The 12,482-nt window shown below is 41.9% G+C and overlaps 1 protein-coding gene across 6 annotated transcripts in view; it reads right to left on the reverse strand.

Moving 5' to 3' along the window:
• Nucleotides 1–12,482, reverse strand: part of NAV2 (neuron navigator 2) — a 381,930-nt gene that overhangs the window by 143,095 nt on the left and 226,353 nt on the right. For all 6 annotated transcript variants that reach the window (XM_059848310.1, XM_059848312.1, XM_059848309.1 and 3 more), the window contains 2 exons: nucleotides 11,132–11,249; nucleotides 7,898–7,950 (listed from right to left, as the gene is read on the reverse strand). In XM_059848310.1, the coding sequence (XP_059704293.1) occupies nucleotides 7,898–7,950; nucleotides 11,132–11,249 (171 nt within the window). The remainder of the gene's footprint in view (nucleotides 1–7,897; nucleotides 7,951–11,131; nucleotides 11,250–12,482) is intronic.

Consider the following 12,482-nt stretch of genomic DNA (forward strand, 5'->3'; position numbering starts at 1 on the left):
TCCTGTGTCTGCAGCTCTTCCTGCAGAAATAATGGGACAAATATTCAACTTTCACTCCCAACATGCCCAGTGTGAATAGAAATGAGGGCAGCAAACCCCAGAGAAAACCGTGCTGCACACTGGCCAAAATTCCTAATGACAACAAAGAGCATCCAAGGGACACTCTTGTGTTTTGAATGGATTCAGGCCATCCAGGGCAACTCCCAAGGTTTGCCAAAGCTGATCTGCTCAGGGAGAGACACATGGAGGATTGTAGAAATGCTCCTGCTTTATTCAGCTTTCTTTCAGGTTTGTTTTTTCAGGTTTATTTATTTAAAGATGAAATTTTCCCATGGGGAAAAACAAAAGCAAAGAGCATTTTCTTTGAAAAATATTCCTGGCAATATTAATTTTTGATTAGCTCTTCAGAATCAGACCTTTGAAAAGTTAAAGTGGATAATTTGTGAATAATTTGAAATCTTGAGACGTTCTAAATTAAGCAACAAGAAGCTCAACTGTGCAAAACAAGCATCAACAAAGAATCCTGCCTCTGGAGACTCATTAATTTAGGATATAGATGAAACTCTCTTGACAATATTTTAGCACATACCACAATAACTGTATTTCTTGGCACTGAATCTCTGTTCCTGTGTAACTGAAAAGAGGAAAAGGTGGGGAGAAGCCATGGCTGTGCTCAATAAACCCAGAATTAGGATGGCAGTGACTCTCACGGGTGCATTATTCCCACCTTCCCTGGCTGCCCATGGAAGACCCTTTCCTATCTGGGCCTGCCAGGCTACAAGTGATGTTCTGTGCAATTGGGAAAAGAGAGAATGGCTTTAAACTGAGAGAGAGCAGGTATGGATTAGATATTAGGAAGAAATCCTTCCCTGTGAGGGTGGTAAGGCCCTGGCACAGGCTGCCCAGAGAAGCTGTGGATGCCTCAGAGAGTTCAAGGCCAGGCTGGATGGGGCTTGGAGCCACCTGGGATTGAGGAAGGTGTCCCTGCCCGTGGCAGAAGAGTTGGAACCAGGTGGTCTTCACAATCCCTTCCAACCCAAATAATTTCATCAATCTGAAATGACACCAATATCTAGCAAAGGTGGATTTCTTCCTAAAACATCCTTGAAATTGACATAAACCAATTTTTTCCAGAGTGCACAAATGCCCAGAAGGAAGGACTGACACCAACACCAGCCAGGGCACCAAGCTCTGGCTGCTCTCTGTCCTCAAACACCAGCTCAGATGTTGAAAGCTCTGTCTATCAGTAACCTAAACTTGCATCAGGAATCCAGAATTTAATGAAACTTGCTCAGAAAGAACCTCCTGCAATGCAGTCACTGACAGCTGTTCCTTTCTAAAAAAGGTCCCTGGGCAGGAAGCTGTGGCCAGAGCCCATTCCCAGGCACTGAGCTCCCTCCCCACTGGCATTCCTGTGTCTGCAGGCCTGGGGCTCTCAGCCTCACCTGTTCCCAAGGGATTTGTTCCAGTGCCACCAACACATATGTGCCCCCTCCTTCCTTGCACCTGGATAACATTTCCTACTGAAATTCCCCTGCATAGCTGCTCAGAGCAAGTGCAATAATACCATTTGTGTATGTAAAAATAGCTCTGCACAAAACCCAGAAGAATAAAATGCTCTAGATATGCACTACCATCAAGGAATAGCTAATTAAAATAACCATTATCACCCAGTTACAGTGTATAAGCAATGGCTGCAAATGAAAGATCTGTGACAGGACACAGAGACAAAAATTTCATTTCTCTGCACTGTTTAATTCTTTGTAACAGCTATGATCTGTTTACACAGATATTCCACAGTGAAGAGCTTATCACTGCATCTCCTGTAAAAGAAACACCCAGGGAGGAGAACTAATTTCCATACAAACAATCTTAATCCTTATAGCACCAAGCTGAAGGAGAAGAATCAATTCATTTTTACTTCTACCTGTCCTCAAATCAACCAAACTTTTTCTTCTTAGTTAGAAAAGGTTCTAGTCCATGACTTCACAGTTTTCCCCATTTATGCCAAGCATAATAAGAAGCTGTGTGTCTGCAAAGTATTGCATAAAAGGTTTATTAATGTAATAATTTTTATCAGCCATGGTCATGGCAGAAAATTATGTTAATGGTGCTTGTAGACTTTGGTGTAGGTGTAAATATATAAGTGGAAGCTACAGACACCTCCATATACACATGTGGAATGACCCTGGCCCCTCAGTCCATTTGCTGTTTCATGAATACAGGGTGGCAGAACCACAGGTATTCAAAAGGCAGAAATTCCATTGAACTGTGACATAAATGATCAAATAGAATCTAATCCTGTCTTTATACTGAAGCTCATATATTGCATTTTTTGGCTAAAAATGACTTTGTTGCTCTTTATTGAACCTCACACTATTTCAGAGACATCCCTTCCAGAAATGAAACAAATCTCGGTGACACTGCCATGCCTCATGGCAGGGAGATGTGCATATTGGTCTTTCCTGATCCGGTCCAGCTCCATTTATCCTGTTATTTTCTATGCAGGATGATGGGGGGCTTGTGGTTTTATTTGGACTGCAAGCCCTGCAGCAGACACCTCTGATCCAACCACGCCTGCCTCACTGATTACCAGGCACAAATGGGAAGCATGGCAGCATAACAACAGTCTGGGAAACTGGAAAAAAACACAGACAGCAAAATCAAGCTTATCTTGGAGAGAGAGTCTTATAAACTGAGGCTGGAGGACAGCTAAGTTCAAGCAACCTGGCAGATCTTCTCTGCAGCAAATCATTCTTGTCTACATCACAATGTGGGTTCACACACAACCAACAGAAACCCTGAGAGCTCCAAGAAAATTCTTCTAACATTCCGGAACTTGCTCTTTGGCCACGTCCCTGCACGGGCAGTGACAGCAGCTCAGCTGGGGTCTGTCACTGGCCAGGCTGGCACAGCACTGGGGGATGTCTTCCCCCTCAGATGACCTTCAGCTGTGTGGAACTGCACCACAAGTTAGGGCCAGAAGACACCCATCTGTTACCATGGCAGCATCAAACCAAACTCCACTTCCAAACATATGCCCCTGGCAAGTTACAAGCTCCCCAGGCAAAGTGGGGGAATGTTCAGATGATGGGAAAGTTCCCTTCACTACATTTGCTCAGCCTTGGAGTTGGATTACTTGAAAATACACAGCTATATTTAACCCCTGGGATACATTTCCAAAAATCCTACACTAGGAATTCACAGAGAAAAAACACGCTTGTGATGCTTTTGATCTTCCAGCAGGGCTGCTCCCCTGAATTAGCAGCACATGCCCCAGCAGCAGAGCCCTCCTTGGCTTTGGGACTCAGGGGGGCTGGAGCAACAGCCTGGCAGATTTATTGCACCTTCCTGTGGCAATGCTTGGACAACACTGGCTGTATAAAACTGCTCAAATCTTTTAGAGGAGCAGGTTAAAGTGGGTGCCTGCTCTTGAAGAGCAGAGACAGAATTATTTTCCATGAGAAAACAAGCAACAAAGAATTTTATTTTTTATTTTTTTTTAAATACAGCAGCTATTTTTAGTTATTTGTACATAACACAGCAGCTCCCTCCCTTAGTGGATAATACACACACACACACAGAGAGCTGCTCGGGTCATGCAGATGGTTTCAGCTCCTGTTATTCCTTCCAACCATGAATGTGTGAGCCCAGCTACCTCTGTAAGTATGAACCACATCATGGCAGCACTCACACCCATTACATCAATTCATTAAAGTGCTCTTGAGAAAAAGAACACAGAAATATGGATGGATGACACATGCCATACAAACGAATTAGTCATGGAGATTTCAACATCTATGCTCTTTCAACAATAAAAATAATGTAAGGAGCTGGCAAGGATCACACTGAGGAGGGCAGTGGGTACCTTTCTCCAACAGCTGAATTAATAATCTCAGTTCAAGGCAAAACCAAGGTCCCCATCATGTTGGAAAATTTCCATACAAACTGTTCCTCAGGTGTCACACACATTACAAAACAGCTCATTATCAGAGCACAAGAAATCAGTCAAATATTAAAATAATAGTCAAATTCCCATCACTGGAAGTAAGGTTTCCTTGAAAACTAAGTTATTGTACTGAAAATATGACCTTCATCCCAACTTCCATAGAGTTCTTGGGAAGAAATGCTGGCTCTGAGCCACACTGCAGTCAGTGCAAGATCCTTTGGTTGCAAGACAAACAGTAGTAGGAAGACTGAGCTATATCACTTTACCACTACAGCTTGGTTTCTGCACCAGAAAGAGATGATTCCTAAGAACTTCCTGCCAGCACATTAAAAAAATAAATTTTCTGTTTGAGAACACATGGACACAAAGTGATCCTGAAAAATATTAAAGCCCAAGCACCAACCCACAGGTGAACCACAGTAATTTCCTCCCCTATTTCTAGGAGGTGCTGTGGTGTTTGTTAAGCCCACGTGCTCCAGATTCTTGTCCTGGGTGCCCCACAACTTCCCCAGCCATGGGGAGATGAAAGTCTGGTGTATCCAGCCACAGGTTCCCCAACTCTCTTCCTTTCAGCACCTTTCAGCTTTGCTACATTCACACATCTAGAATGTAGCATAGACAACTCATACACTTTGGGTTTTGTTTGTCATTTTACAAATGTAAGTGGTATGACCCCTTTTACAAGAGGTAACATTCAGCACTTGCAAAGGCACCCACATGAATAAGAAAAACCTGTAATACCTAGGAGGGCAGGTACTAACCTCCCATAATCTGCAAGATGCCACACATTAAACTCTAAAATCATGCCCTAAACAAGAAGAAAATAAGAAAAAAAAGGAAAAAATATCTGTTTTTCTATAAACAAACCATATTAGCAGAGATAGCCCTACTCAGGTTTATTCACCTAAGTCTTCTTTTCAGAAGTGAGAAAAGACAGAAGAAACTGGCCTTGATTTATTGACCTTCACCCAGTTATCAAGGACTATGCCAATATTTTCTGTTTTTTTTTTTTTTAAACCCCAAATGCTGCAATGCTCTCCAAATCTTCTTGGTCCCAGAGCCTGTGCTCCATACAAGCACATCCTCTCTTACCCACAGCATTTTCTGCATGCAGCTGGAACTAATCACCAGAATTATAGGCTTTTGTTTAGACAAATATCTACAGTACAAAAATATCGAGGTTTGGGGGAAAAAAAAAACCCTGAAACAGATTTTATGCAGAGGACAAGCTATAGAATAGTGTATAACAGATTATATAAAAGCCAGCCAACTCTTATCTGGAGCAAAGGAAGACAGGGATACTCCCCTCAGCAGAACAACCCAGACAGGATGACGATGGGAGGACAGGTTCTCACCTAAGTAATTTTTCACAGAGCCAGTGGGGTCCTTGTCATGTCATTTTTGGCACTGGGACAAGGCTGATAAGCACTGATGGTCCCACACGGTTCTGCAGTACTAAACTTCACTTGACAAGGCTTATTAGCACTGGCTTGGAGCCTGACAGAGCCAAGCTGTCTCTAATGCTCAGTCTGGGCCAATCTGCCTGATGCTCTCCAACACAGGGAACAAGGCAGAGAGGCCAGAGCTGGCTCTGCAGAGAGCTCCCTCAGGTTTGGCACCACCAGCTTGGGACTGTGCCAGATGGAGGTGAAGACACTTCTTTTCCCCACCTCCCTTGATGGATTTGGGAAGACACAGATTTGGTCCAGCTTTCAAAGCTGGTACACCTGGCTGGGAGCGAGCTGATTCTTCACAGCTCAGCTCACATGAGTCTGATCACAGCACTGGGACTCTGCAGAGGGAAAAGAGGATGGTAGAAAGCTTCCTTCCCTCTGAGATCTGCTGTATTTCTATACAATGAGCTAAGATAAATCTCCACTTATTGGTGCTATTTTTTTTTTTACATCCCCCCAAATCTCCTCATCTGTGCTGCTCACCTTTCAAGCACTCTAACGTGGAGATGGACACTTGGAACTGAAAGATTCATTTGAAAAAAGAGTGGATATTACCTAAGTGCCTGGATGGCCTTGCCTCTGCCACCTCTCTGAGCCAGAGTGACCAGACACAAACACCAGCTTCCACATTCTGCAGGACCCTGTAAGCTGTATCAATAGAGTGCACTGAAATGCAAAGGATGAAGACTGCTGTACCTAAAAGAAGCCCTGCACCATGTCTGTCCTGCCTCCCTAAACACTGCAAGTAACTCCTGCACAAACACCACCCCTAGGAAGATTCCTATGTTCTGCCTTAGAAGAATCATGGAATGATTTGGGTTGGAAGCATCCTTAGAGATCTTCTGGTTACATCTTTCAGCATCCCAGGTTGCTCCAAGCCCCCTCCAACCCAGCCTTGAACATTTCCAGGGATGGGGCAGCCAGGGCTTCTCTGGGAAACACCACTATTTTCACAGTCAGACAACAAAGAGCTCTGTATCCACGTGCACCTGATAAAAGCAAACCATAAGCATCATTCTCATTTTTCTCACATGAGGAAAACTGCTTGGGATGCCCAGCTGTGACTGCAGCTCTGATAAGGAGGGGCTCAGTCCCACCCACTGCAGCCTCCTGAATGAGCAAGTGGAGCAACATCAGAGCGGGCAGCACAGACCAAATGTGTCCTTCCAGCCCTGTCCAGCATTCCTGACCCATGCCCCCTGCATGCCTCTGGTTGTAACTTGATCCAGCTTTCATAAGCAACGTGCATCCCACTATCCAACAGAGCAGCACTTTCTCTTCATTGAGAATAATGACTTGAAGTGACTTTTTTAGCTGCAACGTCCTGGAACTGGTTACAGACTCTGGTCCTGAATGAAATTCAGTTCTTAAGACACACTTGTGGAACATTAAATTATAGTAATTGTCAAAATTTCCTCATTATTTTTACTCTAGACAGCTGCTGTGGCTACAGCAAGAACAGCAAACACCCTCTTCAAAGCAGCAAAAAGGAGCAAGGATAAATCTTCCTGATGGCTTGCTTTTTACAGAGTGCTTGCTCCATGCTTTCAACAAGATTGATAACTTCCAAGATACAACAAAAAGCCAAGAGAGAAGAGCAGAACAGAGTGTGAGTTTTGACTTAGGATGCCAAGCCCTCCTTAAATTTTTATTTCATTTTACTACATGAGTGGCTGTGCTCATGTTGAAGTCATGAAGAGATGGGCAGACAGGAACACTCATAAAATTAAAAAAACATTAAAAAAGCTTCCCACAGAGAACAGATATCCTAGTGTCCCAAAGCAAGCATTTGCAATGCCAAAGGAAGACAACAGAATTTATGTTGCAAAATGACTTTTTCTCAAGATACAGAAGGAAGTAACCTTGTTTGAAGTATCATCAATTTTAAAAGCTCTTCATTTAAATGCATTTTAAAAACAAGTTTTTTATTATTTGTGTTCTTCATAGAATTCTGCTATACCTTTAGCTTCAGCAATACTCACAGCAAATATACTCCTGAGGTATTATTATACTTTTAATTTTCCTGGACTGATTTTTGGTTCTCCAAGTTTGAGTATTAAATACAAGCAAGATACAAACCAACTTCTTATCTGACAACAAATTGCATCTTGAATTTTATGAAATTTTTCAATTCATTTATATTGCTCATTTACTTTGTTTCATTTCAAAAGATACAGAAACTCTAAATCATACTTTCAAATATCTGATTCTTTATTTCTATATATTTCTGTTCAATTATGTGATATTTCATAATTATAAAGTAGCAATGTAAAAATAATGTCAATTGTAAATATGTGATATATTATAAGGTCTGACCCAACTACTGTGGAGTACAATGGGGCAAGAGCTGTAATATTAATGTTCTGAAGATTATACTTTTAGTCCACTGCTGTGAAAAATTAATTTAAAATTGTTACTTAAAGTCTCAGGCATTGAAGTCTGAGACTGTCACTCAGCCCCTCACACACAAACAACAGACCACTTCACTACTTACCATTTGAGACCTATTTTTTGGGCAGCCATTGATGTCTTCAATCTTTTCATTTGCTGAAAGGCAAAAAAAAAAAGAGGCAATAAAGCAAAAAACCTAAACCAAGGGCATTTATTCCAACGATTTCTTGAGCACCTGCTGCCAGCTCAGTAGAGGGGTTTTGGATTGTAGCTGTCCAGTCCAAGTGAATGTGTGAGACACTGAGAGCCACAAAAAGAAAAAAAAGCAGCTGGAGTTCTCTACTGGGTCGTGCCTCCAGAGACAGCTGGGGCAGAAGCCAACTGCTCTGACAACCTCTTGTACAGGGACAGGGAATTCCTTTAAACTGCAAGAAGGATGTGGGCTCTGGAAGCTGAATCACTGCTGGGTGGAAAAGTGAGCACTGCACCTACAGAGATGTTAGCATGGCAGGTGGTTTGCTGGCAGAGTGAATACAGGTTTTAAATCCAAATGGCAAATTTATGAACAATACTAATAATTTTTTCTTTCTTTTTTAAAGCACAAATCATGAAACAACTTTTCAAGATTCCTGACCATGGCTCACACACTACCCCAACCTGCAGAAGAGCAGTTTCCATCTTTAAGGTCAGAGGTAAAACAATGAAATCCTTGAGGTGGATGATGTTTGCCTTAGAGTCTGAGTTTGCTCTGCTTCACTTTTCAGCCTTGGATGCTGAAATGACTTTGTGTTTGAGTCTGAAGAACCAGGTACAACCCAAGTTCAGTTTCCCACAGCTTTTTTACTGTAATAAAGGCAGGCACTCACATCCCATTGGATTCATGCATTAAAAGCTGTATTTTGTAGCAGTTCCATGTGTTCTCAAGACACCAGTCAGAACTCCATCCACTTCATGGATTCCCTCTGTTAGGAGGATCACCCTTGGCATGATATTCCAGTGGCAGTCATAGCCATGAGAAACAAATCAACAACAGGGCTTCACTCTTGCCTGATAGCTCCCATTTTACACAGCCAGGACAGAGCACACAATGCAAGGAGAAACTGATGCTAATCTGAAAGAGACTGCAGCTGAATTCACAGTGTGCTCCCCAGAGTGGTCCATCAGCCTCTACATATGAAAAGCACACACTGCTTCCAGGAATGCCATCTCAGATTTGGCCATACAGAAACAAAGATCAATTCATTAAATCCCATTTTCCAAGTCCTGTGCACCCACCTCGTAATATTAAATTTATAACACTTCTAAAATTGATAGCTGTATTCCTATTAATTGGCACCATTCATGACTACTTGAAAGCAGACTAATGAACTTGTGAAGGAGGTGTCTCTTGTTTGGGACACATGTACAGAGACACCCCCAAGAACCCAGGTCACATCCAGTGTGTCTGCATTCATGGATTTAAACACAGCTACTATGTTTATATGGCATTACTAAGGCATACAGGACTTAACATATTCTTTTACAGGCTCAAAAATTTTGAAACTGGAATGAACCAGAATGATGTGAATGCATTTTAATTGACTTGCAAACAGCTGCTTTTGCACATAGCACACCATAACATAAAAAAACCCCTCTCCTGCACTGCATATCAAAGCTTTCTTACTATGGAGTTAGGAAAAAAAGCTTGGATTTTGCAGGCTACAGAAAAAGTGTGAAAGCTCTCCTCATCTTTGTGACAATGAGATGCAGCTGCCTAAAGCCATACACAGCAGAAACAAATTACTTTTCTGCACTATTAATTTGCTGGATCAAACTCAGAGTATTTAACTATGACCCTTCTGCCACATGAAGAAGGTTCTTCGAAAAATAAATCCTTCCCCTCATCCTTCAACTTTGGAAACCTTGCAGACCTTATCTTAAATATTAGCCAAAAGGCAGCTATAAAAAAAACCAACCTGCAAAGGTGATCCAAGCAATAACTGGTTATGTATTTTAGAAGGAATAATTTGAACTTCATAAGGGTTTTCACAAGTCAATACTCAAAGAGCTACATTTAAATATTTGGTAGAAGGAACCAAATCCACATTCTGATGGTGGCATTCTTGCACACATGCTCTCAGGCAGAAGTTTCCTACAACTGTGTTGAGGCAGGGTAGCCAGACAGGCATGAAAGGAATAAACACCTAACTGCTCCTGGGTTTCCAAAACCCTTTCCTATGAAAGGAAGGGGATGTAGGAAGGAGCATTGTTCAAAGTGAATACCTGTCAACACACAGTCATCAATTAATCCATGGCCTGTTTTTACACCTCTGTAACTGCACGGGCAGGTCTACAATGCCACTGAGATATCGTGTTGCTCTACAGCAGAGAAACAAAATCTTTTTTAACATATCCCAGTGGAATCACTGGAAGTTGTTTCACAGTGTCATCCCAGAACATCCCCCTACTTCAGACCCAGAAGTAGCTCCCTTACAGCATCTCAAACACACATAATAAATATGCATGCACTGATGTCCTGTTTGGCTTCTTAATTTGCATCTCAAATCTGTCAGTTTGTCCCTAACAATGGCTGCCCTAATTCCCATCAGGGGGCTTTCCCATTCCATCCATCTCCATTGGCCCATGCATGTGTTTTGTGGCAGCCCCAGCACCAGATGGATGAGTCTCTGAAGGAACTAATGAAGGATCCAGGCCCAAGGGAAGGGGGACAATATGCAGCTCTAGGCAGAGAAAATTGTCCAGAACTTTCATTATCCACGAGCATTAACACAATAATTTAAGGAACTAAAGGCTTTGGATAAAATGACTGAGCCTGCACTTGAGATTTGTCCTAATGGTAAGAGATTTCCCTCTTCTGAAAACTCGTTATGAAACATTTATTTTTCTGCCACACAAAAATTACACCCTTTCTCCTTTCCCAGCTGAATAAATGGATCTCCCAAATCCAGCTGGAGGCAGGAGATTCAACACAGGAGGCAGTCTCACTCTGAATTATATTCAGACCAGTACCCAAGAGGTATTAGAAATAGTGAGGGCTAACAGCATCCTAGCAGAAAAAAAAAAAAAAAAATCTCCTGAGCTGTTTTTTCTAACATTCAGCCATGTGGAGTAATACTGCTGTGTCAGGAGATCTTATCAGCAACATCCAATATTTTTCCACTATAAGACAAGGCTCTTTCAAATTAATTACCAGAGCCTCTGAAGGAAAATGATCTACATAATTCCATGCAGTTTGAGGGATAGCCCCCCGTGCACTCAGTGTTAGTGCAGAAGATAAAAACGGGGATTGTCTGACCGAGCTGGTGGATGCTGGGCACAAACAAGAAAAGTCACTCACCTACAACCTGGATGATTTCAGCTAGCAGGACTCCATCAGTCACATCTTGCTGTAGATCTTTTATCAATCTCTTGTGACCAGATTTTGCTAGATAGTGATTAGCCCAATCCGTATAAATCTGTTAGGAGACAGAAACAAAAAGAAACCGTTACTCAACCTGACAAATGAGAAGTCTTGGTTTCTCCCAGTATCCAAAAGGCTGGTTTCAGACCACTGCCCTCTTCTTTCCCCTCTTTGAAACAAGTCAACAGCATTAAAAAATTCAAGGCTTTGTGCAGATCAAGTGCTCAGCTTACTGTAGTATGGATTTTTCTATTCAGCAACCTGACATCAAAGCCCAGGGCAGATGACAGTGAGCTCCTGGACATGTTACAGCTTGAATGGACCATCAGGTCAGTGGAATATTCTACAGCAACAGTGAGTGTGCACAAGAGATTTCAATTTCCACCCAAGCTTTTTTTTTTTTTTTTTTTTTGCATTTTCCACTTTAGCATTTTTTTCTTCATAGCTGTTATAGAGAAAGTTTTAAAGGTTCTTTTCCCAAAATGGCTTCTGGTAGATATTAGCCATAGAGCAGTTTCATTGTGAGGAAACTCCTTCACTGTATTACCAAAGAAACCTTTAAAGGTCCTAAATATCCACCAATTTTAATAAATTCCATCCCACAGGTTAAACAGGCCCATTAAATCACTTTTAATCTATTATGCAACCTTCCAGCTCTTGGAATTTATTTCAAAATGTATTACCTGAAAACTAACCACACCAAGCAGCCAAAATCTCTCTTTAATTTGCATTAAGTACTGCCCATCATATGCCAGCACAATTTATTAAAGATCTCCAGAAAACCTATAAAAACTTTTCATGCTAGGTTATCAAAAAGAAGCTAAATTACTTCATTATGAATTTCTGCTCATGAATTAAATAACACTGTTCTTTGCATAGGACAATATTCTGAATTAAGATTTATGTTTCCAAAAAATAGGGTAAAAACAATTAACTATCAGGATTTTACTTTTTAAATATATAAACATTAATGTTCACCTCTACTGAAAAGAGCACAAGGAGAGGTGTGGCTCTCCAGGCTGAACAGCTCCAGCTTCAGGAGAGGCGCTGCAGCCCTCTGACCATCTCCAAGGACCTCCTTTGCACTCCATAGCTCCACACCCTTCTTATCCCATGGGCCCTAGGGCTGAGCAGGGCACATCCTCTCAGTTACTGACCCTCAGCTCCTCATTTCAGAAGATTCCCCAGCCTTGCATTTCTGTCACCATGATATTTTCTGAAAAATCCCTTCCCCATGATTTCTTCTCCTGGGAAGCTGGGAAGCTTCAGCTCCTCCCTGTTTTGCTGC

The sequence above is a fragment of the Haemorhous mexicanus genome, chromosome 6 (genome assembly GCF_027477595.1).
Source record: "Haemorhous mexicanus isolate bHaeMex1 chromosome 6, bHaeMex1.pri, whole genome shotgun sequence".
Classification (NCBI taxonomy): Eukaryota; Metazoa; Chordata; class Aves; order Passeriformes; family Fringillidae; genus Haemorhous; species Haemorhous mexicanus.